Source organism: Equus caballus, chromosome 8 (assembly GCF_041296265.1).
Source record: "Equus caballus isolate H_3958 breed thoroughbred chromosome 8, TB-T2T, whole genome shotgun sequence".
NCBI lineage: Eukaryota > Metazoa > Chordata > Mammalia > Perissodactyla > Equidae > Equus > Equus caballus.
In genome coordinates, this window is record NC_091691.1 from 45,021,889 (window position 1) to 45,037,233 (window position 15,345).

At 47.4% G+C, this 15,345-nt stretch overlaps 1 protein-coding gene across 50 annotated transcripts in view; it reads right to left on the reverse strand.

The window, feature by feature from the left end:
* The window catches only part of LDLRAD4 (low density lipoprotein receptor class A domain containing 4), a 429,284-nt gene that overhangs the window by 19,034 nt on the left and 394,905 nt on the right, over nt 1–15,345 (reverse strand). For all 50 annotated transcript variants that reach the window (XM_070220627.1, XM_070220613.1, XM_070220649.1 and 47 more), the window contains one exon: nt 8,169–8,323. In XM_070220627.1, coding sequence (XP_070076728.1) covers nt 8,169–8,323 — 155 coding nt within the window. The remainder of the gene's footprint in view (nt 1–8,168; nt 8,324–15,345) is intronic.

Genomic DNA, 15,345 nt, shown 5'->3' on the forward strand with positions numbered 1-15,345 from the left:
AATTTGTTTATAAAATTTTTATCAATTTTATTTAAAAATCTGATTTTAGCATACTTCTGTCACAATACAAACCATATTCAAATGAGTTACCTTGGAAGTTTATACATGATCAGAACACGATTGGAATTGTCTTCAGCATCAGTTGATGTGAGCAGAGGATGTTTTTTAATTGCAAAAGTAATACACAAATACATTCTTACCATAAAGGTTTTAAGAATACAGAACAAGGCTCCTTTGCCCACCTCCTCCCACCTCTGCTCCTCCCTGGAGGAAGCCATCAGTTTGCTATGGGTCCTTTCTGACTTTTCTCTACAGGATCAGTTTATAACTCAGACAACATCAGTGGTACTAATTGAGTCACACTTGGCTTTGAACCAAAACTGTATTCATGTCCTTCATATGACTTAAATCTAAATGGATTTTAGCTGATACCAAAAATGAAATCCATCTTCAGAGAATAAATAAGAAAAAGGAAGACTTGCCATCATTGAGAAATTTTTTTTTAAAAAAACTGTCCTTGAAAACTTTCCAAAAACTGACCTACAAACTCTGAAGGTAATTTCAAAACTGTTCTGTGCAACAACAACATCAGTTGAAGGACTCTTTGAGCTCTTGATATTGCTTTAAAAACAAATCTTGGGGGGCTGGCCCGGTGGCGCAGTGGTTAAGTTCGCACGTTCTGCTTCTCAGATGCCCGGGGTTCACTGGTTTGGATTCCGGGTGCAGACATGGCACCACTTGGCAAAAAGCCATGCTGTGGTAGGCATCCCACATATAAAGCAGAGGAAGATGGGCACGGATGTTAGCTCAGGGCCGGTCTTCCTCAACAAAAAGAGGAGGATTGGTGGTGGTTAGCTCAGGGCTGATCTTCCTCAAAAACAAAAAAACCCCAAATCTTGTCTATTAAAAAGGTCTGTCTACTTTTGTTCAGGTAAGAATCTGCTGTGTAGTAGCTATGACCTAGCATTCTTATCCAATTTTTCCAGCAACCTGGCCTCCTGTTTCTCTTACTTGAAGGGAAACATTCTCATTTTGAAGTTGTTAAAATTATCTATTTTCTAATGCTTCAATTAGAAACACCACAGGGTAAAACCTTTTAAATGGTCATTCTGGCAGCTTGACTATATGAATGCCCTCACTCATTTAGAGAGAGAGACAGCATGGCTGATGGTAGGGAACCTGTGCTTGGAGTTTACAGGAGGTGCTGACCTGCCCTTGCATTCCCCTCGACACTTGGAAATGCACTTTCAGCAGCTCCTGAAATAATGGAGAACTGTTATTGGGCAAAGCTGACAACAGAGAGCCCTGGTCTTATGGTGCAGTAAGAATTTGCCTCACCCACAGGAAAGCTGTCCCCTGACATCTTTCATCCTAGTCCCATGCTAAATGAAGCCTGTGCCTCTCTTTAGTCTGAAGTGTCAGAGATGTGCCTATTATAACTGCATCATCGAGCCCTTTAGTTCATTTTTTTTGCACCTTACTGAAAATAGCTCATTTCTATCATTTTAGAAATGCTTTTCTAAACACAGGCTGAAGTAGGGAGAAATGAGAACAGGCAGGTGCATGCAGTCCAGCTCTTCAGTCATGGCGGGAATGAACTGTGTGTGGTAATTACCACACCTCCTTCACTGGACCCCAGGACACAGCCCGTTAGCTTCTCAAGCACCATAAGCTCTGAGTCCAGTGCAGTGGGTTCCTGAGAAGCTTCTCAGAAGTGCCCAGAACTGCCCATTCTCTGGCCATCCTTGCTCCCAAGACCAACAGAGAGGAGCCCACAGCCACCTTTGCCCTCCTGGCCACAGACTCCAACCACAGAGAGATGGGCCCTGCCCCAGGAGATGACTGGACAGCACAGGCCAGGAATAAACATGTCAGACTGGGCATAGGAAACACTGTACTCTGTTGGTGCAGACTCACTTGGCTGAACAACTCATCTTTTAAGAATGCTCTTTACTTCCACAAGGAAGTTCTTTTCCATTTTTCTGGAAACCAGTGGCCCTCTTGGTTTATCTTTGTTTTCACTCTTCTGGTAGAGGCATGAGTGCAGAAAAATATTTCCTCTAAAAAACAATCACCACTGTGTAAACCAACAAATGGCAATGGCACCCTGCCCACTGCTGAAGGTTCCACATAGAGAGATGGGACCACAGCCAAAAGGTGAGCACTAGGCTATCTTAACTAGTGGCTGCTTTGCAGCCCCAGCCTGGGGGGTGCCAGACAGCAATAGAGGCCAGTGTGGCCTGATATGCTCATTTTTCGAGAAAAGATGTAACTTTCAGTTTTTAAGTGAAATCTCCCAATTTTTACAAGTTTGATCAAGTTTTGTCAAAATACTCTTTGGGGCAAACCACATACACTGGCCATACCCCAGGCCAAGTCTACAACTTCTGCAGAGAGGGTCTTTGGGTGTGGACTTCCACCATCCCAGAGCACCTTGGATAAGAAGAACCCAAGTTTCTACACCAACACAGCTGGTGACCACAGTCCACATCCTCCTTCCCAACAGCTGGGGGACAAAACAAGTGGTCTCCTTCCCCACACCCCCCATGGAGCTGGCGTAGAACAGGCTGCGCTGAGTGCTGGCCTGGCCCTGCTCTGTCTCCCCAGGGAGGCCCAGGCGCTGGTATTTTCACAATGATTTACTCCCTGCAGCAGTTGGTAATAAAGAAATGCCTGATGTGACTCCTTTTGTTAATTTTTTAATTGAAATTGCTGTTTTTATAGGTCAGAATGGCTGAATATCCACAATTTCATATGGTTAAAACTAAGTAAAATGTTCCTGTCCCTCTGCTGTTCCTCAGTAGATGGCCAGCTACTTGGCCTTGCCTATTGGCCACTGCCCACCGTGCTCTGGGCTGTCCCGACAGGTTCAACTAGCCCCGCTGGGCTGGAGTACAGGCTGTCAGAAAAAGTCACTCAGGCCTCCCCCAGTTCTGGCAAGAAAGGCTCCAGTCACTTGTGCAAACATCTCTCATGGCTATGTCCAGAATATTTATGCCCCTTTATTGTTTTCCTATTACTTGGCAGTCTAAGATAAAGAAAAGAAATCTAGACAGTCTCAAAGCTTTGAAATCACATAAACCAGGCTCTAAAACATAAGCCAAGCCTACCTCAGAAAGAACACCTACAGGTTTGTATCAAAAACCCACCCACTGCTGCTTGCCATTATTTACACATTTACTTTTCTTGTATTTTAATTTAAGCCTGGGTTGCTCTTTTTCATTTTCATCCAGAAATGGCTGCTTCCACCAAATTCAAGGCTGTCCCATCCCCTGGGCTCCCTAAGAATGGTGTCTCAGAGGAACTGTAGCGATGAAGGATGACTGGCCTTGGCCAATGCAGACTCCATTCATTCCTCTCTTCGCCAAGAGGGGAGCTGGCGCACAAACTGTGTGCTTTTAACAGGCACTGTTGGAGCCAGCAAGGGCGGAGCCCAGGGGAGAGGGTACTGTGTGAGGAAGAAGGGGCGTGGTGGAATCAGAGGTGCTGGCACTGCCCTCACTGAGGAAGGTACCTTTGATTGCACAAAGCAAACCTTCTGGAATTAGGGCGAGCCCAGCACTTGGTCCAAAGGGGCAACTGGTCCAACCCACCATTTTCCAGAAGAAGACCTTTCCTCAGAACCAGGGAAATTCAGAGCTACTAAGATCCTATCTTATTAACCTCAGTCTTGCATTTCCCTTTAGGTTGAAGTGGAAAGCTCATTAGTGAGGAGAGCGGCAGCTCACACCAGGGTAGTGAAGTTTCCTCAACCAAATCAGAACATCTACATGTTTAGCCTCTTCCTCGAAAACAAAACCTAACTATTTTGTCCTTAATTTTTCCATCTTGACTATCAAGTCTTCCAGTAAAATATATAAAAATAAATTTAACCAAAAATGTTAAGTGCCCAGCCCTTCTCACATCAGTTTAAAATAAATACACCCTTCACTAAAATGCTCATGGAGACCTCACACAGTTCCAGAAGAAATGGGCCAAAAGCTCCCTAGAAGGGAGGCAGGGGATGGTGTCCTAGCACTGCACAAGCTCAGAACCATGAGACACTCACCCACAATGAGGCTAGCAGGGGGCATCCCACACCCACAAGCTGCCAACTAGCTGGGCGCTGCAGCCTCCTGCACTCAGGCCTCCTGGAAAGAGGGGATTTAGATGCTGACAAAGTGAAAGGCACTTCAGAAGCTCTCAGGTGCTCTGACAGACATGAAACCACATGGAAAGCAGCAGCCGCAAATACTCATCCATCTTCACCAGTCACCTTTCCCACAAGGAGCGCAAATTCACAAAACGCCATGAGGAGCCCAGGAGGCCGTCAGTGATGTGCTCTGTGTCAGTAAGAGCAGGGCCTTTCCCATCACACTGAGACTGTCCAGCCATGTGCCTGCCCTTCTAAGCCCCTCAGCAGAGGAGGCTGGTTGGAACAGGTGGCCATCTTGGGATTCTGAGGGAGGGCCACCTGGAAGGGCAACTTGATACTGCCCCATGCTGAATCCTCATGCCCCATTCCAAACCTGTCCTACAGTTTACAGCCACCTGATACACACCCCACTCCACATACACAAACGGCCACTAGAGACCCCCAGCCCTCCCAATAAGATTGAGAAATGCCAATTAGCCTTAGCCAGGTGGGTGCTGCTGATGGTGGGGAGGAAGGTCGGGGAAGACCGTGGCAAGGACACATTGCATTGTTTCTTCATTATCTGGCTCAGTGTCTGGTTCATGTCCAGTGAATGACTGAATGAACAAAGGCAGGCAGAAATCGCTGGGGGAGACTGTTTCCAAGGCAGAGTCCCAGAGCAGGACCCTTTGATCACGGAAGTTTCCTGTGGACCCCCAACTCTTTCCACCATGCTGCTGGGAAGTGTGCTCTTCACCCTGTTGAAGCCTCAGAGCCAGCCAGGAGAGACCCACTTATATTAACAGGGATTCTCTTCTACCAGCAAAGTACCTCTGGGAAGCGTGGCATTCAGCACCTGGCGAGATCAGGAGTTCTCCATTTTGGCAACACTGACATTTGGGGTCAGATATTCTTTGTTGTTGGGCTGTGCACTGCAGATGTTTAGAGCATCCCCTCCCCAAGCTGTGACAATCAAAAACACCTCCCAACATTGTTAAATATCCCCAAGGGAGCAAAATCACCCCTGGCTGGGAACCATGAGTGTAAATAAGATTGCTCTCCCAATACTATATTAAGAGAAGTGGCATTTTTTAAATGGAGTTAGGGAGGAGAAGTAGGTAATTAGGAGACAAGATGCCTGCGGGGGGGTGGGGAGGGTGCACATTCCTGGACAGAGAAGAGGACTGCAAGTGAACGTGTGGCTGCACTCACAGTGTCACCCTGATTTGTATCTGTGTTAGGAGAGAAGTAAGGTTTCTTCCTCACCCTCGCTCTTCCCTCTTTGGACTATAAGCTAGGCGAATAGTCTGGGTCATGAAATGGAGCTACAGTCTGGGCCTGAATTGTCTCTGGTTACTGTGTAAAAATGCATCTTGAGTTTGTAAAATGTTGAACAGAGCCCACTGCTAAGCTGTGCAATATCTATCTACATTCCCATTTTATTGAGGAGAGAAACCCAACCCTTGAGAAGCAACAGCACTCATACTGGGTCACTCCAAGAAAAGGAAAAATAGCATAGTCGTAGCAAAGGAATTAAACCCGATGCTGTGTACAGCCTGCAGCTCTACAACCCTTAGCTCAGAGCTCGGATGGAGCTCTCAGGGGCAGAGCTTTGAAGTGTTTATTAACAAAATTAGGCACAGACAGTGATAAAGATCTCTGCAGACACAATCAGTAGCTATTGATTGTCTTCACTTGCTGTGCTGCGTGTGGCCCTGAAGCAACTTCTGAAAGTCACTTAATTACCTTCTCGATTTCAGGAAAGGGAGGCCCTGCTGCCCAGCAGTCCCTGGAGCAGGGTGGACACAGGCAAACTGCTGCCCCTGGGAGAGGGGCTCCAGAAGAACCCACTTCCAAATGAAACAGGAGACACATTCCCAAGTAAAAACATACTTAAATTTTTGCTTTTCTACCTTTGTAAAATTGTCTTCCTGTTGCACCTCTTTGCTGGCCAGAGCAGGTGTGTGCCCATCCCAATACCTGACTGGGCTAGGGAGATCTCAGTCCAGGGGCTGAGACCCATGGCAGGCACTCAGGCAACAATGGATGGGCACAGAGATAGCAGGAATGGCCACATCTGCACTGAGGAGTGGAGGAAGGAGCCACCTCTCCCACCCGAGGGACTTGGGGGTGGGAGGGGAAGCAGATGGGCTGGGTGAGGACGAGGCTGGCACTGGAAAAGCAGTCTGAGCTGCCCTTGTGCAGCGACTCCAGCATGTTGAGGTGTGGAGCAGAAAGTGTAAGACAGGAACTTGGATAAATTCATGATCAGTACTTTGTGGAAACTTGAGAGCTCCTTGTTGATGATGACAAGGAGCAGGACAGTTTTACATATTTCCCCCAAGGCCGAGGTTCAGCATTTACAGTCCTTGCATGATGGCTGATCCTTCTGTAGTTGTGAAACTGTTGCTGTGACAAGATTTTCTCTCTGTCCTCTCTCTTTAAACTCAGGAGAATTACACGTATTTTGTATTCAGAACCAGAAGATTTGGTTCCTTCCTTCAGGTAACAGAGCTGTCCTTATACAACAGTGGGAAATCTGTAGGCATCAGGACACCAGTGGTCAGTGAGTCTGGACCCAGGGAGTACCGGACTGCCCAGATAACACAGGGCCCACTAGGAAAGCCATGTTAACAGGGCCAGGGGTGTGGTGGGGAGCTCACAGGCCTGACTCAGGGCCCAGGGAGATGAAGGTAGGAGACAGCAGAGGACGAGGGAAAGCAAGAGGGAGAAAAGGGTTTTTTCTCAGGACTGATCCTGGCCTCCCGATGGCATCCTGTCTCCTCTCTGGGTCTAAGGGGTGGCACACAGCAGCCCCATATCTTCCCTCTCCCTCTGCCTCTTATGGACACAGAACACTCAGCAAACCTCAACTTCCCCCATGTCCATGGGGATGGGACAGCAGTGCTAACGGCTCACTGAGCAACTCTGCAGCCCTGATGAAGCATGACCCCATCCTCCTGAGGGGTCCCAGAGGCCTTGGGCCCAGCTGCAACTCCACCATACCTGCCAGGACAGCTGCACCCCTCTACTCATCATGGCCTCTCTAAGGCAGTTTACCAGGCAGCCCTGATCCTGACACATACACTCTGAGTGGCTGAGAATCATGAGGGGATTCTGCCTCCTTTGCGCACTACCAAAGTCAAGAATTTATAATTGCCTAAACTCACCCTTCCCAGGCCTTTTGCTGAAAGCCACCAGAATCACAGACTATAAAACCAGCTCAGAACAGAAAGTTACAGTGGCCCTTGGTCTCCCAGGTACAGATCATAGGACAGTTTAGTTGAATATTAGAGTTTTATTTTCCAGAAAAGGAGGGTGATTCAGGGCAAAAAGTAGCTAGAAACCTTAGAAAATCAACCTGAAGAGCCTTCCTCTTATGTTCTGCTGTTCTGTGAGCCCCCTACACAATCCAACCCCCACAGACACACCTGAGGAGGCCCCAAGCCCCCACCGTCTGCACTGCCCTTCTAGCTCACCCACCCCCACGGCCCTGCTGAACCACCTTGGCATCTTACGGATGGAGGCAGTGACGCACGAGTCTGTTATTGATCACTGGAACACCTACCTCCTGGACCACATTTAAGAACAGGTCTCTTCATAAACAGCGTGGATGGATCTCACAAATAAAATGTCGAGTGAAAGAAGCCAGACAGGAAGGAGCACCTGCTGTATGATTCGACTGTTATAGGGTTCAAAAGCGGTTGAAACTAATCTGTGCTGACAGCTGTCTAGGCAGTAGTGACCTTGTAGGGGGCAGGTCTGGAAGTGGGGCCTGAGTGGATTTCTCGGGGCTGGTCAAGTCTCTTTCTTGACTAGGTACTGGTTACACAGGTGTGTTCAGTTTGTGAGAATTCACAGCTGAACACTCAGGGCGAATGCACTTTTCCATAAGTTTATTAACCTTCAGTAGAGAGTTTTCAATACCTCTGAACCACAGTGGGCTAACACGAGAGGCTGTTCTGCTTTGTGGCCCTCACCGGCACGTGGCCTCACTTTTGGAACCTGATACAGAGGCCTAGGCAGTACCCCAGGGGCCTAGGCCCACACTTACCGGCTGCAGCCCGTCCTCCTGCCTCCGACTCTGACTCGGGCGGTTGATGAAGGACCGTGTGGAGACTTTGTAGTGATTCAGCAGGCAAACGATGACCACGACCATCACTGTGACCACCACGACGATGATGATGATCTGGGCGAACTCCAGCTCCGCTGTGAAGGGAGAGGAAAGCGCTGCTAGCCACATGCCCCTTTGTGCCATTACCCAGTTCTCCAGACACCCACCTTCTTGAGGCACTCTGATCATTCCAACCATCAGGCACTGAAGGCCTCTTGCACAAATCCGGTCCTCATAAGGACCTCATGAGAGAGAAAATATTTTCCCCCAGATCTGCTGCCCAAGGTCCCTGCCAGACTTTGACATTCTAATAGCATTTGAAGAAAGGGAGACCCAGGCATGGGGGCCTTCCCACAGACCTCTCTGTTCAGCCTAACCTTGGTGCTCAGACAAACTCTGTCTTTGCAATTTTTTAATGAGAAAGGCCTTAGGAAAATATATTCTGTTGGCCCTACAAGACCTCTAGAGGTGCTGTGCCATGAGTGACCCCATTTCACACATGGAACTCAAAGTCAAGCCCAGTGTGCATGCCATGGCCACCTCATGGGCTAGCCCTCCTCAAGGGGCAGCCAGGCCCTCGAGTGCTGTCTCTTGGAATATGAAAAGCTCAGTGCTCTCCATCATCTAAACTCCGTTCTTACCAGATAACACCCTCCATACCCCCACCTCCAGGGGACTTAAGAAAGTCTCTCAAAACTGAAGTTGTTTCTCCTAGTGTAATCTCTCCAGGAAAGTTAAAGCCATCTTTATGGTTAAGTCAAGATTCCCAAAGCACATCCGCACAGGATCTACAGAGTACACTGAAGGGAAAATAGGTTTGTTGATAAAAAGCTCCAACCTCCCTTCCTCAAAGGCTTTGACTTTTTTTTTTTTTTTTAAAGATTTTATTTTTTCCTTTTTCTCCCCAAAGCCCCCCGGTACATAGTTGTGTATTCTTCGTTGTGGGTTCCTCTAGTTGTGGCATGTGGGACGCTGCCTCAGCATGGTCTGACGAGCAGTGCCATGTCCGCGCCCAGGATTCGAACCGACGAAACACTGGGCCGCCTGCAGCGGAGCGTGCGAACTTAACCACTCGGCCACGGGGCCAGCCCCAAAAGGCTTTGACTTTATAAGTAATTTAGGGAAAACATCTCCACTGTCTCCAAGCCTGCGGGCTGGAGACCCATAAAACCATATTTTATGAGCAGTCAGGTCACCACTGGGTTTCTGACACTGCCATTACAAAAGATTTCCTGGGTACCATTACTACACACTTCACACACGAGTACAGTGCCATGGAGCTACTTCTAGAACAATAGCACGTTGAGTTGGCAATTAGAGGTAGGGAATTCAAGCCCTTCAGTTTTGCAGGGAGGAAGCTGAGGCTCAATGCTCAAGGTCAGCCCTAGAACCCAGACTTTCTGCTTTCTGGCTTCTAGCTCAAGGCTCTGCTGAGGGTTGCTCACCTGTTTTCCTCTGAGTCTCCCCACACACTGAAAAGAAATGATTGTCTGTGCAGGGGAATCAATTTAAAGAGCAAGAGGCTCTGGGAGGAAGTGAGGAAGACACTGTACAATTTTGTTGTGAGGTAGGGAAGTATGGAGTATAATGAAGGACAAGAGAAAGAGGGAAGAGCCCTGTCAATTGTGGTACTACCTCGAACTTGCAACACACACACACACAGGCACACATGGACATGTGCATGCATACAAACACGTGCATGGATATATACACAAGAGCATGATGCATTCATGTACACATATACACACATGTATGGATACACACACAAGGCATGTATACAAACACAGGCATGGACACACACACACACTCTCAAGAGTATCCTCATTCTCAGGAAGATGCAGGAAGAGACTGGGTAGAATCTTTCCCCAAATATCTACAGGTGAGTGTTCCTGCTATCCACATCTTGGGAACAGAGAAGCAGGGCTGGGAAGGGGGTAAACAGAGGGTCTTCCTGGATTCCATCATGTCCTGTCCTGTGGCACTGCCCTCCCCCCAACACACACCTGAAGGACAAAGATTTACAAACATGCCTGCTGCACTGGGCTGGACTGTGCTTGTCACTGGGCCTGTCGGGGGCCTAGCCCGGAGTTTACCTTGGAGAACGGTGAGGTGAGTTTGAGAGAACTGAACTGCTGAGCCCTATGTGGTGAGCCACTGGGGCCAAATAGGTCTTCCAGGCGCACCCCCACCTGGCAGCAAAAGGGCTGATCCCAGTGGGCACGGCTGACTAAAGAGGCTTAAGAGACAGTGCCCCCATGCAGCTCTGGAGGCTGGTGGTCAGCAAGGCCCAGGTGCTGGGCTCCCCACCCCACTGCACCCTGCGTAGCTGTGATTGTGCTGGATACCCCCCGAGACCTAATGGCTGATCAGCAGGGCTTGCAGGGGCCTGGGTGCCCAGTTCAGCCCCAGGAGCACGTCCGAGCATCCACCTCCTGTGGGAAGGAAGCCACCAAATTTACGTACACTTAAAGGCCTCCCAGGGACTATCAGAAATCTTCATGGTGAGAACCTCCTGGAAAAGACTGAAATCGCTCCCAGTCAGAGAGGGCACAGACTGAGACCTTTGCAATTGGAGTACAGATATAAATGTGACCTCATTTATCCCCACAGGTGGTGGAATATGTGACATGTTAACCCAAAAAACTGTTTGCATGTCCAGGACACCCTGTGTCTTTTGGTGCCCATGTAACATGACACCCATGTGAAGCCTCCCTGGCCACGTGGCTGGATCCCTTGCTTTATCACTTATGACATGAGATGTGACTGTGTTTTTTCAGTCTGTCTCTCACACAAAACTATGATCAGGAACCTATTTTTATTTACTTTCTATTCTCGGTGTCAGGCATGGGGTGGTGCCTGGCATGTAGTTAAGCAGCTTCATCAGTAAGAGTCATCAATGAATGACTCTGGAGTACACACACTACAGCCAAGAGAGGGTTCTGGGGTGCATGGCTCCAGGCACATTCTGCCCACCTGCACAGGTGTGCTCCCTGTGAGGACAGCTACTGCTGACGGGACTGAGGCCTACATTGGCTGCAAAGCACAAGGAGTGCATCTCGAGGAACTGTGAGAATGTGCAGAGGGGCAAGCCACCAACCCAAGGACCATCACCACAGTGACGAGCAGATAAGGAGGCAGGGAGTTAATTCTGCTTAGGTCAAAGGCAGCTAATGTAGCATGAAGATTGAATCCAAAATAATGCCTTGTTTTACCAACGCTTATTTTGATTTTGTGGATGAATAGCACAGTGTTCATAAATTGCCTTTCAGGTTAAATCATGTCCTGGAATTAACAAATATTTTTCTCAAGAAAACTTAATTGCTTCATGGACATGGAAAGAGAGGAAAGCGATGACTACAGTGAGGGGTCTTCCACAAAGTCTTCATGGGTTAATTCCTTACTTGGAGGATATCTTTCTACATCATCTTTTCTTGAATATGGAAAGTTATACAGATAAACATTGGTAGCAGTCAAATTATATTTTCATAATTCTATGGACATTTTCAAGTATATTTGTTTTTTATTTGAAAAGGATTTTTATTATAAAAATAATGAAGACTTCTTTAAACAATATAGAAGGAAATGGCGTACAATGTAAAAGTTCCCCTTCACAGGCCTGCAGCACTCTCTGACCCCCCGCTCAACCCCACGCCGTCCTAGGGAGGAGCACAGTTCACCCATTGTATGTATCTGTGCATTTGCCTATTGAATAAGGGCTTTCTTCTTTTTAATGAATGGAATCATTGTACAAATACATTGTTCTGCTTTTTTTCACTTAATACATCACAGACATCTTTAAACAAGAAGATACACAAACTAACTTTATGGTGGCTATCTATTCCAGAAGACAGATACACTAGAACTTACATTCTCTAAGTGATGGATGTTTAGGGTGGTATTTTATGTTTTGTTTTGTTTTGTTTTTTCTTTTTTCTGTTATGTGTGTGCATGTGTATGATGTGTGCAAGTATGAGTGTGTGGGCTGACCCACATTTGTAAGTACCTCTATAGGAAAGATCCCTAAAATTGAAATTTCTGGGCAACGATATATATCCTTTTAAATGTTGATGGCTACTGAAAATCTGCCTTATGAAAGAGCCTTTCCAAGGAGAGGGCGTGCCCCCACACTCTCATCAACCCTGGGCACTCATGCTTTTCATCTGTACTAATCTGACAAGTGAAAATATAAAGCTTGTTTTATTTTGTATTTCTCCAATTACTAGTAATTTTAGATCTTTCCCTATGGTTACTGGTAATTGGTAATTTTCATAATCATATTAGTTCATATTAATTTATTTGTAGTTTTCTCACTTCTTTCTTATTTATTTGTAAGTAGTTTTTACATATTACGGATACAAATATTTGTCTCTTACATGTGCTGCAAATATTTTCTCCTAGTCCGTCACTTCTTTAAACTTTGCTGTGAGTTTCTCTGTAGAAGATATACATTTTTATGTCATCAAATAGTGTCCATCACTTTCCCTTATGGTTTCTAAGATTCCTGTTTGATTAGGAAGGTCTTCTCGAATATTCTAAAAATATTTCTTCTAAGGTTTTGTAGTTTGTATTTTTAGGTTGAGATCTTAATTTGCTCTGGATTTTATTTCTTTTGGTCCGAGATAGCACATAGAACATTTTGTATTGTCTGAAAGTCATGAATCTTCTGATGTCATATCATATTAAAAGTTCATCACAAGCAAAGGTAAGAAAGATCTAAGTTGTGGGGAACAATGTACAGAATCACCATCATCTTTGTTTTAAAGGGGACTACTTGCTCTTAGGCTGTGCTTCACCAGCTTTCTTGTCAACGTGCCATGTATACTGGGCCCTGCTGCGCCCCTGTGCACCTGAAAGGACCCCCTCTCCCCCTCAGGTGTGCAAACTTGCTGTGCTTCCTCCCTTGGCTCCACCTTCCTGGGCTGCTTAGACAGCAACTCTCAAGTGCTTTGCTCTCAGGACCCTTCTATACTCTTAAAAGCTACTGATTATTAAAACTGAAAATTTTAAATATGTATTCACTAAAAAATAAACTCATTACATGTTAACATATGTAACACAATAAAAATAATTGTATTCTTCAAAATAAAAAAATTCTAATGTTAAGAGTAAGAGTGGCACTGCTTTACACCGGCATATCTCTTTACTATGTGTCTTAATAGAAGACAGCTGGATTCCCCTCTCTGCTTCACCTTCAATCTGTTGCGACATGTTGCTTTGGCTGAGGTATACGAAGGAGATCTGGCCTCAGTGAGCACCTGGGAGGGTCTCAGAGATCTTCAGGCTGCACTTGGAGAACTGGTGGTCTAGACTTACTGACCGCAGATGCTCTAGTAGAAACGGTAACAGCCTAGGTATCTTGCAGGCACTACTGATGCCAGGATTTGAGATGTAGTCAGCAGCTCCTGGGTCATTGTCCTGAGTTTTCACACGTGAGTACGGCCACAGCAGGTATGTCTATGGCACACAGGACACACAGCGACCCAGGGGGTTCACGGGCATTTGAGTAGCATGGAACTCATGATGGGCAGCGCCAGGGCACTGCCTGGCATGAACCGGGTCCCCAGGGCACCACTGACTGAGGCAAGCAGCTCAGCGGTGAAGCCCGACTGGCCACCTTGGATGACAGAAGCCCAGTCAGAGCCTGAGCTACGACATCTGTCCGGCAAGCATGAGAGGCAGCTCCTCCTGCAGGGACTGGCCCACAGGAGCGAGAGCAAGCACGGCAGCAGCAATTCGGCCCCTGGCTGCCCATCAGGGTCGCCTGCGGCAGCTCCTTGGAGGCCCTTGAGGCTCCAACATCAGGGCCTCACAAGATGCAGCAGGGTCCTCGGGTGTGGAGTGCACGCAGAGCCTCGCAGCCCCCAGTGCAGCATGCATCAGGGTCCTCGGGTGTGGAGTGCACGCAGAGCCTCGCAGCCCCCAGTGCAACATGCAGCAGGGTCCTCGGGTGTGGAGTGCACGCAGAGCCTCGCGGCCCCCAGTGCAGCATGCAGCAGGCCTTCGCTTCGAAATCGGGCAGAATCAGTCAATGAAAACAGACTGCTTTCTTGAACACTAACAAACAGAACATAAGGTTTTAACTCTCTTTGGGGCTACAAATACTTCCCCAAGAGGGGTCCAAAGAATTCTCAGAGTGAAAACTGGAATACACAGAGAGAGGGTTCTTGGGGACAAGCGTAATGACTTCCAGACCCCTGAGTCCTGTGCTACTGATAACCTTTCCCTTCAAGATCCCCTTCAAGCTCAGGACGGAGTATGTGAGCAACCCCCTACACCACATCTGTCCTCCCACACCCTCTTTCACTTTAAACAGGACAATTCTACTTAAAAAGGCATTGGAGGGGCTGGCCCCGTGGCTGAGTGGTTAAGTTCGCGCGCTCCGCTGCAGGCGGCCCAGTGTTTCATTGGTTCGAATCCTGGGCGCGGACATGGTACTGCTCATCAAACCACGCTGAGGCAGCGTCCCACATGCCACAACTGGAAGGACCCACAACGAAGAATATACAACTATGTACTGGGGGGCTTTGGGGAGAAAAAGGGAAAATAAAATCTTTAAAAAAAAAAAAAAGGCATTGGAAAAGGCAAATAAGTAAAGACCATACCACCAGCAGGATATCTGCAGCAGGGATGGTAGGTGGGAAAGGGGCTGTAGTCCCCCAAATCTAGCCACCCGCCCCTCCCCTTCCTCTATCTCCATACACTTTGTAATAACTGTGACAGGTGATTCCTGTCCCTTCATTTGCCATTCCTGAACCCCCTCCTAAAGCCCCCCACACCTTCATGGAGACTGCTCAGAGACCATCAGGGCCCCCAAAGTGTTTGCCAGCCTCTGGATGTGGCTCTGTTGCCAAGGGACTGATTTTACACCTTCTTAAGAAAACAACTTTCACAGGGCAAGTAAAAGAAACTTCACATTAAAAAAAAAAGCAAAAAACCCTTGCATTCCCACTTCTGAAAGTGAGTACCATACAAAATTCAGCACACCTGTTCAGTTTCAAGGTTTCTGCACTCCTGATCTCAACCACAGATGTTTTCAGGGCTTCTGGGGACCTCATCCAGCAATTCCCTGGACTGTGCAGTCAGGGTTCAGGCAGGCCGAGTGCTCTCCACTTCTGGC